The sequence below is a fragment of the Hemicordylus capensis genome, chromosome 3, assembly GCF_027244095.1.
Source record: "Hemicordylus capensis ecotype Gifberg chromosome 3, rHemCap1.1.pri, whole genome shotgun sequence".
Lineage (NCBI taxonomy): Eukaryota > Metazoa > Chordata > Lepidosauria > Squamata > Cordylidae > Hemicordylus > Hemicordylus capensis.
Window position 1 is genome coordinate 285,033,732 of NC_069659.1, and position 14,076 is coordinate 285,047,807.

The following is a 14,076-nucleotide window of genomic DNA, read 5'->3' on the forward strand; positions in this document are numbered from 1 at the left end:
TATTCATTGAAACTGAATCCAAGCAAGATGAAGGTGTTCATTGTAGGGGTTCAGAATCTGAGATATGAGTTAGATCTTCCTGTGCTGGATGGGGTTACACTCACCTGGAAGGAGCAGGTACGCAGCTTGGTAGTATTCCTGGACCCAGGCCTCACCTTGGTTTCTCAGGTGGAGGCCATGGCCAGGAGTGCTTTCTGTCAGCTTTGGCTGATTCAACAGCTGTGTCCATTCCTTGAAGAGGACGACCTCAAAACAGTGGTGCACCAGCTGGTAACCTCCAAGCTTGACTATTGCAATGCACTCTACGTGGGGCTGCCTTTGTACATAGTTCGGAAACTTTAGTTAGTTCAAAATGTGGCAGCCAGATTGGTCTCTGGGGCAACCCAGACAGACCACATTATGCCTGTTTTGAAACAGTTGCACTTGCTGTTGATATGTTTCCAGGCAAAATACAATGTGCTGGTTATTACCTTTAAAGCCCTGAATGGCTTAGGTCTAGGTTACCTTAGAGAACGCCTTCTTCTGCATGATCCCCACTGCACATTAAGGTCATCTGAGGAGGTCCGTCTCCAGTTACCACCAGTATGTCTGGTGGAGACTCATAGGCGGGCCTTCTCTGTAGCTGCTCTTGGACTTTGGAATGCACTCCCTGCAGAAATCTGTAATTTGAATTCATTATTGGCCTTCAGGAGAGCCCTCAAAACCTATTTGTTTGGCCTGGCCTTCCGGGGTTTTTAAACTGTTGAATATGTTTTTAACTTCTTGTAACCTGGTTTTCCAGGGTTTTTAAACTGTTTTGAATGTTTTAACTGTTAATTGTTTTATAGTGTTTTATAGTCTCTCTTTTTAACTGTTAACTGATTTTAATTGTTTTCTTTTAATGTAAACCACCCTGAACCATTTTTAGAAGATAAGAAGATAAAGTCAAGATAAAAGATAGAGTAAAGGAGGAGGAGTTAGGCAGAGATGAGGGCTGAGGCTGGAACTGTCTAAATGTGTGTCTTTACATAAATATATGTTAGTCTCATATCTATCAAATGCTATAATATATGGCTATAAAAACAAAGAGAAAAAGCTTTCCTGTGCTTTGAATTGACCTTTGGACTCCCAAAATGTTCTGCAGCTTTTTTCTTTTCTTTTCTTTTTTTAATAATGGTGGACAATAAAAGTTGAGAAACATTTTTCCATTGAAGGCCAATTGAAGTTATGAAAACCTAAACCTAAAGGTATGGTGATTTTTGTGAACCTTTTTTTCTTCCTGTGAAATGTGATCCCCCCCACACACACACCCCTTTGCAAAGGTGTGTAAAATTGTTCATAAGGGGGAGGGTTTCATGAAGAAGAAATGCAGCCCTAAGCAACCCAGCCTGTGCTTCCACTCCCCCAGCATGCATAGTTGATTGGGTTGGGCATAAGTAGGGTGGATGGGGCTGCTTGTTCCATTGAAAACAATGCAGAGGAGTATCTGGATGTAGATGCAGGCCATCTTGCTGCATTCCTTCCAATTTTACTTTCTTGCTGCATTACATTCAATATTACTTTCTCATTTGCAAGTGCCTCTGTGTGCTCAACCCCCCACATTTGGCCTAAACTTGTCACACATGATAACTATAGATGCAACTAGAACTTGCAGGGATTCTCAACATTGGGTCCCCAGATGTTTTTGGACTTCAACTCCCATAATCCCCAACTAAATGCCAGTGGGACTGGGGATTATGGGAGTTGAAGTCCAAAAACAGCTGGGGACCCAACGTTGAGAATCCCTGGACTAGAGCGTCTGGTGGGCCTTTAAAACCAATCGCACAACGCGGCAAAACCATGAGCGATGACCACGGCGCTGCCTGCGCTATGGGGATGCGTTCTCCCTTTCTCCTATTCAGGGTATTGCAAGGCTTTCTTCGCCCAACATGTGATCAGGTGTGGAAAATTGTGAAAAGCGACCACGAAGGGTGGAAGTTTCAAGGGGCTCTTCGCACCCTTTGAAGGTCCACCGTTTGCCTCAAAAACCGAACTCAGGTTAGGGTGTGTGTGTGGAACTCATCAGTCTCTATAGATCGCCCACCCTCTCTCTGTGTGGGACACCAAGAGGCAGCGTGTGGCACGGCAGGAACGAGCGTCCAATCAAAAGTAGGCTGAGTTTGTGTGTGCAGGCCGTCCAGGTGATGCCTGCTTCTTTGCGTTGGGTGTGTGTGTGTGTGGCTGGGCGTGCCCTTTTCGGTGGGAGCGGGAGAGTGCCTCTTGATCCATCCTCTGGGAATCGGCATCCCATTACACAAAGACCCCTCAACAGCAGCTTCTGGGAGTGCCATTAAACCCTTGGGGGAAGGAGGGGACTCTCTTGAGGCAGTCATCGGCTCCTTCCTCTCCGCCCTGGCGCTTCTGCTCTCCCAAACCACAAGGACTTTGCGGATGATGGAGCTGGCGCCAGCAGCTTCCCTAAAGAGTTCAGAAGTCAAGAACTTGAGGCAAGTAGGGCGGGGCGGCGGGGGAAACCCGATCGCCCGCAGACAAGGTGCTCCGGGAAGGCAGGCGAGGAGAAGCTCCTGGTAGACAAGAGAGGGAATCGGGGCCCTTTCTCTCCGGAGCGAGCGACAGGAAGAGACATCCGCTGCCAGAGCCGCAGGAACAGCTGTGCAGGCCTGTCTGCCTGGTTTCGTGGAGCCTCTGCCTCTCCACGGAGGTCTCACAGAGCTTCTCGTGGCCGCTTCATCCTGTGCTGTACTTCCAAAGCCTCAGTACAAGGTTGTAGCTAGAACTGAGCAGGTGGGTTCAAAGAACTTGGCCGATTTTTCTGAGGGGCCCGCAGCCCCACCCCCTCCCCATTTTCTTCACTATCTCCCTCTGCCACGGGGAGAGGGGCGAACACGGCCCCCTTTCCCCTAGCTATGCCCCTGGCTCAGCATTTCCTGGGATGGACACTCGATGTGGAACACTGGCCCTGTTGGACTCCTGCCTGCAATGAAGCTGTGAAAAGTAGGGGGGAAGGTGGCAACCTGCCCGGTAGGGACCGGAAAATGTTTACTTCTAGCATACAGGAGTTGTTCTAACTTCAGGGCTTGAAAAAAGTTTTTGCAGATAACACAAGCATTTGTCAGCACACAAGGCTTAGTGTATGACTTGTGAGTGTGCGCGACAGCGACTGATGTACATTTGTGTCTGGTTGCAGCAAGTGAATGCAGATTGTGTGCAAGACGAGGCAAAACTCCCCTTTGTAGGAGCCCTGCTTTTCGCCTTAGCGCGATCCAGGCGGGCTCCGCCCTCAGCGCCCCGCAACCTACTTGAAACGCTGAGCCCGGGAGCATGTGGGAAAGCTATCAAGGCAAGCATGCGCAGAACTCACCACCACTGAACAACCACACAGTCTACCCCAATCGGCGTGTTTGCGTTAGGTGACCACAGCTTAGATATAAACTCCGGTCTCCGGGTGTGTACTTGGTTCATAAATACAATCCTATGCAGATGAGTAACGTCTATTGTATGCATTAGGAGGACCTTTCCAAGTCAACGTAAAATATATAAGCCACTCAAACAGATAAACTTCCCTTTGACGAAGAACTCGGTGGAACTCGGAAGTGAGCCCAAAAATCTTCATCAAAATAAATGTATCTCGTCCTGTCTCTGAAAAACGCTTTCCTTTTGGTATATACCAAAGTGGTATATAGTGGAGCAAGCTTGTACACATGCTCCTGGCATCTAAAGTGAATCATCATCCAGTGGTAATTTTTTGTCTTATCTAAAGGTTGTTTCTTTTCTGTGCGGTTTTGAGGGACTCAGCTGCCAAAATGGAAAATCTATCACTAACAACGTAAACTACAGCTGCCGGGGTTGGGTGAGGGAATACATCACAACATATTTAAGTCCACTTTCCCAAGTTTGTCCTACTCACTGGAGAAATCTGCCAGTTAGATGACGCGGACTGTCCTGTGTTTGAAAGGATTGGCTGTAGGGACGTTTCTTATAAATTGGAACTGACACGGAACAAAACATTCTTGCAAATATTTATTTAGCACTTAAGAAGCCCTAGTTGGGAGTTCCTCGGGACACTTGAGAATGCTCAGAAGAGTTCTTTTGATTGGGGGGGGGGAGGCGATGCAACGTTTCCCAAGTGAGGGGCTGGGGGAGGGGGTCTTTCTGAACAGATGCTCTTTTCCCAATAATATCCTCTCTCTATCACTTAGCTTCGGCAGAGCAAGAGACCATCTGGTGAAGGCCTGTCATTGTATAGTGGGGGGTGGGCAAAATTTGAGGGTGCCGTGAACAAACGGGAATCGAAGGATCAGTGCAAAAAGATTGGGGTGTCTGTTTAAAAAAACACACACCCCAAAATCTGGTGTTTTCTATTTAACATTTTCGAAGGCAAATAGTTGACTCTCAGTATTTTCTAGTCCGTTCAACAAACATTGTCTCAAAAAATTGACCTTGTTCTGTTCGGTATTTAATATTTTCGAACGTTGCTCTCTCTGAAAAATTCAAACTTTTCAGCTGCCTGGTTTCCATCACAGTAAATATTTCTTTCAAAATAAGTGCGGTATTCTCTTTGCCTCTAGAATGCCGACCTTCAGAGCAGTCGTCCAATTAAAAATTATTTATTCGTAGCGAAATCTCTTGCTTTAAATCGATTAAAATATTTAATAATTCCAGTTGAGTCAACACTCAATGAAGTGTTGATCACAACACTTGAAGATCACAAAATGGGAAAGTACAAATAACACAACGTGTGTGTGTTTGTGTGTTTAAGAACAATAAAAATAAAACTGTATTTGAAGAAATGTATTGAGACATTCGTTAAGAACATACCACCAGTTCAGCACTGGATAGGCTTTCATGGGGACATTTAGTATATATTAAAGTCGGGTTTACAATCCACATTCGATGTGATCAACGAATTAATCGATTATCCATCCAGTGATGATGCCAGCCCAATGAACAATGGGGCGGGGATAAAGACAAATGGGGGGATAAATAAAATAAAATAAAGAAAGAAAAGCAGGGGGGTCCGCCACGTCACAAACTGTGTTTGAGAAATGTGACAACAGCCCTTTCCAAAGTCCAGTTAATTTCAGTGGGATTGAAGGTCGTTATTTTAGATTCGAATCGTGACAGCAAGATCCCATTAAATGTTTACTCGGAAGTAAGTCCCACTGTGTCCCAGACTGACTCCCAGATAAGTACGGAAAGTATTGTCGAATTGAGTCTTTAACGCCCGTTATTTTTTATAATATAATTTCAGCTATTAAATGGATCCACAGATACAAACACTATAGAACCCAACCGCACATTTATTTATTTTTAAAACTCCCCCCACCCTGCAATCGATTGTATCACGCGATCTTCCAAAAAAGAAAAAAAAAAGGAGAGTGGCAGAAGAGTAGCAGAATAAACTCGACTCTGTGGAACGAATTGTTTCCCGCTACCTGCCTTGACCGTGAAGGAGGAAGGAAGAAGCCCGATGGCGCTGCTGCAGACTCGGCCCTTCTGCGGGCGCTGTTGGGCCTTCCCGCCTGCCTGCGGGGTCCCTTCCTCCCGCAGCCCTCCTTCCTTTCTCCCAGCCGCGGTTCTGCCCGAGGTGCGTGCTGCGTGCGCCTGTTGTGTTGCGCGCCTTATATCTCCCCCCCCGCCCCCACCAAGAGTTGTATTTTTATGCCGGCGTGATAATGGCTCCCGGCTCTAAATAATCTCCCTGACCTGGTAGGCTAGCATTTCTTTTTAATTATTTACCTGTTAGTGAAAGTGCTACTTTTCCCCTCCCTTTTTCTGCTAATGGTCCCTGTTCCACTGGGCTGACAAGCCTTCTAAATCTGGCCAGCAGATCATTTCATTAAAGTTTAATGTCCGTCAATTGCCCGACATAAAAAATATAGACTCGGATCCCATCTAAAATATTAATACTTTAATGCTTGCTGTTAAATAAGCCAGGCCCCCGAGCGCCCCAAATCAATTCTCCATAATGCACTCCTCATTTGGTCACCAGCTCCGAGACATTTTTCTTACACTATTATTAACTTATGTCAATTGCTTGCCCAATTAGTGCTCGCGAGAGGAGGAAGAGGCTTTGGAAAGAGAAACCTCCCTCGGTTCGTTCGAAAGCCAACACCGAAGGGAGGAATGCTGTGAACTCTGGGCCGCGCGGGATTGGAACAGGGATAAGCCACTGGCGAGGCAAGCGATGGATGGGTTAGGGTGGGTGGATGGAAGAGGCCAGGTCGAGAGCAGCTAAGTCCTGCTCTACACCTACACAGAGGTGTAGGCAGAGGGAAAGCTCGAGGAATGTTTTGGAAGACAACAAAGCAGTATTTTATTTTACATGGGGGAGACAAAAAAAAAAAACCACTCACGTGTGGGGAAAGAATTATAGGGTTTTTAATAATAAATAAATAAATAATAAGTTCTGTATTTAGATTGAAAAACTGGCTGCTGCCATATAAGATCTCTGGGGCATGCTGGGAAATATAATCCCACATGCTCTGTGCAGGGCCATGAAAGAATCTCATTTTATCAGCGAAAAACTAGGTCATCAGAATTGAAGATATGGGTTATTCGATTTGCGGGGGGAGAGTTTAGTAAAATGAGTGTGGGGATTCCTCAAATGCTTAGGAGGGGATCTGCAGCCCGCTGCACCGATGGCAGGATGAAGTAGTGAAATTCCGAGGATGTAGGCTGGACTGTCCGGCTTCCGGCCTGCATGCCGTTTTCAGGCGCTCTCTCCTCGATGTTAAGAAACAGCCCCAGACCCTACAAGTAAGCACAAGAAGGGTGAGGTTCTAGGCTGGCCCTCTCACTGCTGCTGTAATTTTCTTCTTGCAGGAATTCTTTGGCCTGTAGGCGATCGTTGGAGACTATGATTTCCCTCAGCTGCAATCTAAAGTGGTAGAGTCCATTCTGGAGCCTCAGGACTCGACCACATCCCCACCCCATTCTGCTGTCGAGTTGGTCCTAAACAAACGTATATCCTACTGAGTTCAGTAGAGCTTACTTCCCAGTAAGTATATTTAGAAATAATGTCAGTCTTGCGCTTGAATCTGATCTCCCATCCTCCATCCATCCATAGCCTCATGGTGAGGCTTCGGGCAAGTCTGGAACTCTCCTGGGCTGCTGTAAAGCACTTCTTCGCTAATTGAGAAGAGCCTTGAAAAGGACACATTGCAAGAGGATAACCAGGCAAATGGGCATTCGAGTAATACTGACCATTACAGAGGATTTGTGCCGGGCTGCGCTTAAAGTCCAGCTTCGAAACATTTCGAAAGGTTTAAAAGCCAGTTTTTAATCAAGATGCTTTTGCGGGGTGGAAGGTTGGGGTGTCTGTCAACAGCCAGCCGGCTCCAGAATCTGAGTCCAAACGGAAAGATGGGGGCCGGGAAGGCCCTCCATTTCACTCTGCAACTTTTTCAGTTTTCGTCTCTAACTTGGATGTGGGGCGGAAACGAATTTTTGTTGTGAAAGGCTGGATCACCCTTAAAAGGATGGGGAAAAAAATGAATATATTAAAGAAGTGGAAGCACAATTGCAGAGCAACACGTGACATGGGTGGCGAAGAAAATGCCAATTACAGAGCAGTCGGTTCTATTATGGGCTGCCAGAACCTGAGGATATGCTTTACACACACACGTCCCATTTTGATAGAGGAGAAAAATATGGAGGTATTTAATCTCCAGAATCAAGCACGCTCTGACTGTGCCAGTTAGGTATTTCGAAGTTAAACCTCTCTAAGCTGTTCTATCTTCTCAGTCATACGCCTGTTGACGTGTTAATTTAGAAGACGAAATAGGCTGCTTCATTCAGTTTAAAGCAATGTTTTCAATCTGAAATACTTTAGCTCCTTCAACCTCTGCCACCGGGTCTGGTCTATTTCAAACAGCCAAATGTTCTCTAAGAAAAAAAGCTAGCGAGCAGAAGACACGCCACATGTGTTGATTTACGGAGGTGAAATCCGTGCGGATGCTTTTTCTTGCTGAGTAACACTGAACACATTTCATGTAAGCAAAATGACAACTGACTCGAGTTTATTAATTTGAGCTGGCTGCTTTTAAAACTTACTAGTTCAGCTTGACTGTGTTTTACACAGTCATCGACAGAAAGATGTGTCTAGAGGTTGCTGCAGGCTCTGTGTTTTGAACAGGGAGGGACTACTTAGAAGAATTTTAATTGTACTAAAATGGATAATAGTTTGACGTATTACGTGAGATTCTGAAAACTGATTATCAAGAAAAGCTTGCATTTTTGTCACAACCTCTAGACACATTTTTGTTCATTCAGGTTTAGAAGAGGCAATACAATGCCTGGATTTAATTTTTTTGCCGATTTGTCTTATTTACATTCATAAGATTTAAACCAACTTAAATCCACTAAAATATAATTTGAATTAGACATGGTTGTATGATGGTTGTACAGCCAAAAAACCCTCTGATTTGGGTTAAAGGGATGAGAGATTGTTACATATTTAACATATATATTAGTCTTCATCCCTATAGAAACTTAATTGGGTGTACGTCTCGCTATGAGTTTGCTTCCGAATAAGCATGGCTAGCTCAGGCTGTAGGAATATTTTTTTAGACACAAATTAATTTCAGTTAAAGTGCATAGCGAAGTCAAATTGGGTAGTAATGGGGCCCCTTGGGATCGAATCAAAATCTGCTCTCTCCATCCTCTCATTGGAGCTCTGCTAAAGAAGAGAGATGACTCCATTTGGGATTTTGGTGTAATTCGGTTTCAGCTACTGCAGAGTTGGCCCTAAATCAGGACTACGGATAAGATTCTGGCCCTATAGAAACTTTACTTCTCAGTTCAGTCGGGTTGGGAGGGTGTGCCCAGAGACTGAACCCTCCCTTTTGCGCGGCACATGGTCATACCGGTATATGTTCTTCCACAGCAGCAAAAACCATCTTCTTCCTCGGTAACATCAAGGCCATGAAGTTCTGCTTCAAGTTAGGCAGATTCTGATTGGGAGCGCCCTCCTGACACCCTCCCCCTTAATTAATGTCGGGAAACAATTGGCTTATAAGTTTCGAAAACATGCCCCAACTATTTCCTCGGGGAGTAATTGTGAAATGGGAGGAAAGGGAAGTTGCAATCCAAGTTCTTCTTCTTCGAAGAAGGCAGTCTGGAGTGCAGGAGCGATAATGAAATGCCCTCCGGAATGGGTTTGGGGTTCCGTGCTCCTGGAAGGAAGATTCGCCTTTGAGTCAACCCACAAACAGGTGCAGAAGGCACCAGAGTCAGAAAAGCACTAAGCCAAATTTTAATTCCCCACTTGGGAAAATGTGACGATTTTAGCTAATATCGTCTGTTACGAAGGAGTAAATCCGACTTCTTTTTGAAAATGTCTGACAAACGGAGACTTGTGTATCTCTCCCTTCTTTCTTAAATAAAATTCCTCAAAGTGATGATGTTTTGAAATGTTTGGCTGCAATCGTATTCCAAACCTCCCTAGGAGTAAATGCAATGGGGCCCAATGGGTCAGCCTCTGCAGAGGATCAGACTACTTGGGTTAGCAATGCCCAAGTAGTTCTGACAATTTCGTTATGATCTGACAATTCTGCTGCTATCTGAGCAAAGGTACCCCTTTTAAAGTCGTGGATCCCTTATGTTTAGTGGCGGGGGGAGCAACTGTCCCTAGTGCTGGACTAGGACCAGGGAGACCCGAGTTCAAATCCCCATTCAGCCATGAAGCTGGCTGGGTGACTCTGAGCCAGTTGCTTCTCGCTCAGCCTAACCTACTTAACAGGGTTGTTGTGAGGAGAAACACAAGTATGTAGTACACCGCTCTGGGCTCCTTGGAGGAAGAGCGGGATGTAATAATAATAATAATAATAATAATAATAATAATAATAATAAATATTGCGACGATATCTATAATAACCAACAGCATTGATGATAAAATTCAGCCATCCCAGGTCCTTGGGAAGGACTCGATGTCTGGATGAAACAAACCAGTCAATAGCACCTGTCTGACTGTGTAAACAATAAATAAATAAATAAATAATATTCGGCCGCGTGCCGCCTCCTCCGGCCTCCAGTGGCTGTGGCTGGAGTCTCCTTTGTGTTTCTTTTTAGACTGTGAGCCCTTTTGGGACAAGAACCTCCTCCTCCTCTTCTTCTTCCTGTGTAAACTGCTTTTGTAATTGTCGTTGTAAAGCAGTATATAAATATTAATCAATAAACTATCCACTATATTTAATGTTAGAAGGTGCTGCATGAAAACACAGTTGTGAACTGAAATTCTGAAATCCTTGAGGTACTTTTCGGTAACAGGGGCGGTCTAGCCCAAACACCAGTAAGTTTTCATTCAGAACGAAATAATCGAGATCCTAATTTAAGGGGATTCCTTCCTTGCCAGGATCTTTAAGGTGGTGGTGGTGTGTGTGGGGGGGGGGGCGGGCTAAACTTCTTAAAACGTATGCTGTTGCCACAAGTCTTATACACAACAAAATGTGACAAATCTCCAGAAAAACGGCTAGAAATGCCTGAATTCACAACTTTGGGGCGTTGGGGGGAGAGAGGGAAGAGAACCTATTGTCTGCATCCTGCTACGTCATTTCATTCACTTTCAGAAGATCAATGCCAGAGACGCTACTCCTCGATTCTTTCTAGCACAGTAGGGAGCGTGGGACGGTGTTCCAACGCTCCGAAGCCGAAACCAGCACCAAAGCCACGGTTGCTTCCCTGCTCTCGGGTCTGGCATCCTTGTTCTGAGCTTCTTCTCAGGGCCTAGAAGCCAATGTCTTCTAGGGAGTGACGCTGCCTCCCTGCTCCCTGTGCTCCTGGTACAGTACTCCAGCTCGGGGATGGCTCTCTCACAAACTCTGAGCGGATCAGAAGGTGCAGAAGATTGATTGACTGATGAAGTGCCGACAAGACGGTGTCGACTCTTAACGACCACATAGATAGATTCTCTCCGGGATGATCTGTCTTCAACTTGGCATTTAAGGTCTCTTAGTGGTGCATTCATTGCTGTCCTAATAGAGTCCATCCACCTTCCTGCTGGTCGTCCTCTTCTTCTCTTTCCTTCAACTTTCCCCAGCATTATGGAGTTCTCAAGGGAGCTGGATCTTCGCATAATGTGCCCGAGGTATGATAGTTTGAGCCTGGTCATTTGTGCCTCAAGTGAAAATTCTGGATTGATTTGTTCTAGGATCTATTTGTTTGTTTTCTTGGCTGTCCATGGTATCCTCAAAAGTCTTCTCCAACACCAAAGTTCAAAAGCGTCAATACATTTTCTGTCTTGCGTCTTCAAAGTCCAGCTTTCGCATCCATAGAGTGTTGGGGAAACCATTACCCAAAACTGTCCTGTCCAAACGATTCTAATCTTTGTAGATATAGGCAGGTCACCGCATCCTTTCCAAGGCCTTCATTGCAACCCTACCAAGTGCTAGTCTGCTACATATGTCTTGACAGCTGGATCCTTTACTGTTGCTGGCCGATCCCAAAAGGCAGAAGCTATCCACCACTTAAATGTCTTCATTATCCGTTCTGAGGCTGCTTGCTGAACGGGTTGTCATTAGCTGAGTCTTCTTTACATTTAATTGTAGTCCCGTTTTTAAACTGTCCTCCTTGACTTCCATCACCAGAGGTGCCGGAAGATAGTGTGGTATTAATAGGCTGGAATGGAGCTGATGAGAAACTGGCTCCCCTTTGTACAGAGCATATGCACCGAGAATATGACCCTAGGAGTAAGTGCCGAGGACTCAACGGAGAAGGTTGGAAGCAAGAGTCTCCCTTAACCTACATCCCCCACAGGGCTGGCAGAAGAAGGGGAAAGGGGTGGTCTCCAGAGTATCATTAAAAAGGCGCAATGTTCCTAGGGCGAAGGAGTCTCTCGGGACTTCCTCGATCTTCTGCACCTGCCGTTGGGACTCAGAACAAAACCCAGAGAAACCAAAGGCTGTTCTATTGAGGGCCGAGCCAACAGCTGGAAGAGATCACACGCACCCCACCCGGAAACATGCTACTTGGAAAGCAGTCTCCTTGCAACCAAGAGAAGGTCCTAATCAAGACATGTTTCGAAACTGTCGATTTCATTTCCGTGGGGAAAAGGCCCCTCCGAATTTTTACTTTTTCTGCGGGAAACTTCACTACACACTTAAATATGTGAAGGCCGTGTCTTCTAAAATGCTGTTTTCTTCTTTTACCTGATAGGCTTACAAAATATAAGGATATGAAGTGTTTGGGATCCCAGCGTCCTCGTTTTAAAGATTTATGTTATGGACCTTGACTTAAAATTCAGAACATACAAATAAGTACATGACATTTAAACATACAGTAGTGTATCCGAAGGGAGGGCAAGGATCACACTAGGTGCCCGAGAGTTTTCTAAATTCCAACACCCCAGATTTCCACCTCTTATTAGAATAATGCGATCCTTCCCTCAGGCGAACATACGAACTGGCAAGAACACATCCCCTTAAAGTAATACGTTCTCCCCCGCCCTCCACTAAACCCAGCAGGTCATCTGCTCCGCACTCTAAGGCTCGAAGCGAGTTTATTGTCATCGGAAGGTCCTTCGGGTCCCTGTCATATCCATAGGCACTATGTACCTCAGCAGGGGTTGTGGTGGGGACCTGAAGCTTGAGCACCAGCCTGCTAATTGTGGTTCTGCATTTCGCGATGATTGAGAAAGAAAGAAAGAAAGAAAGCTCTTCTATTACCCCTATAGGTTTGGAATGAACGCACCGCCTACTGATCGTTACACACGACGAGGGGAGTGCAACACAGACCAGAGGTTTAGGGGCTACTTGTCAGTTTCATCATCACTAGTCCCAGTAGCTAGGCTCTGCCTCCATCGCGTGGATGACTTGACTTTATGAGGTCCATGAGTGCCTGGCGGGGCTCCCCGGTTAGGTTTGTCTGGGAGAGAAACTCCTCTCTCTCTCTCTCTCCTCGCTCCCGACTGTCATTCATCCCGCTTCTCCCAGATCCAGCCAATGGCGAAGCAGGGCCTAGCAGCGCCAGGCTTTTGGCTAACATGATTGATGCCCTTGCAGCAAGGCGAGAGAGGGAGCCCACGGGCTCGCACATCCCCCCCACCCCACCCCTCCCCCAGCTCCTCCGTCCTCCACTTCCATCCTCCTTTTTACCTCTTTGGGAGCAAGTGAAGCGAGACCAGAAAAGCGGAGCGTATTTTTCAAAAAGATCTCGCTTGGAATAGGGAGGAGGAAGAGGAGGAGGAGGAGGAGGTGGAGGGGGGAAAGTCGCCCTCTTTGGGGTGGCTCTCGGCCCAGCATGGATCACTTAGGGGCGCACCACCTCCACCAGAGCCACGCCGAGCCCATCAGCTTTGGAATCGACCAGATCCTCAACAACCCGGACCAAGGCAGCTGCATGATCTCCAGCGCGCGGCTGCAGGACACGGCGGACTACGGCCTGGGAGGATGCGTGGTGAGCAGTGCCTACAGCACCATGGCCGGCCACTACGGCTCGGCCACCGGCGGCGGCGGCGGCGGCGGCGGGGGCTCTGCTTCCGCCGGAGCGTACAACAACGGCGGGGCTTGCAGCATGGCTTCGCTGGGTGGCTCTTATAACATGAACCTGGGGGTCGGGGCCATGAACGGAAATAACCTCAACTCGGCCGGGGGCGTGATCCGGGTCCCTGCGCACAGACCCCTGGCTGGCGGGGTCCATCAGCCGCTCTCCACCGCCATGCCCTCGGTGAACAACCTCACGGGGCTGACTTTCCCCTGGATGGAGAGCAACAGGCGGTACACCAAGGACAGGTTCACAGGTGAGTGGGTCTCTCGTCCTCCTCCTCCTGCTGCTGCTGCTGCTCCACGCCTCGCCAGCCACCGACTCCCTCCGGCTCTCTCTCGCTCTCTCTGCTCTGTAACCCCAACCAAGCTGCTGGCTCGGTGTCAACTGAAGCGCCCCTTTCCTGCCCTGCAGCCTCCTCAGACCCTCGGGCGGCCGCGGGCAGGGTTTCTAACTGCTTTAATTGCATCGATTGTCTTGATTTATAAACACCGTTGACGGATTGAGTTTAGATTTATGGCCCACTAGAGCGCCTCTGATTTGAGGGCGGGGGGTGTCTCCATCACAGGGACGCCTAGTGATATTGATTATATTGAGGACGTTTTATGATATCCTTGT

General features: G+C 46.9%; 1 protein-coding gene across 1 annotated transcript in view; it reads left to right on the top strand.

The window, feature by feature from the left end:
* Positions 1-13,215: 13,215 nt before the first annotated feature.
* Positions 13,216-14,076, top strand: part of TLX1 (T cell leukemia homeobox 1) — a 32,155-nt gene continuing 31,294 nt past the window's right edge. The window contains exon 1 of the mRNA XM_053312090.1: positions 13,216-13,714. Within this exon, the coding sequence (XP_053168065.1) occupies positions 13,216-13,714 (499 nt within the window). The remainder of the gene's footprint in view (positions 13,715-14,076) is intronic.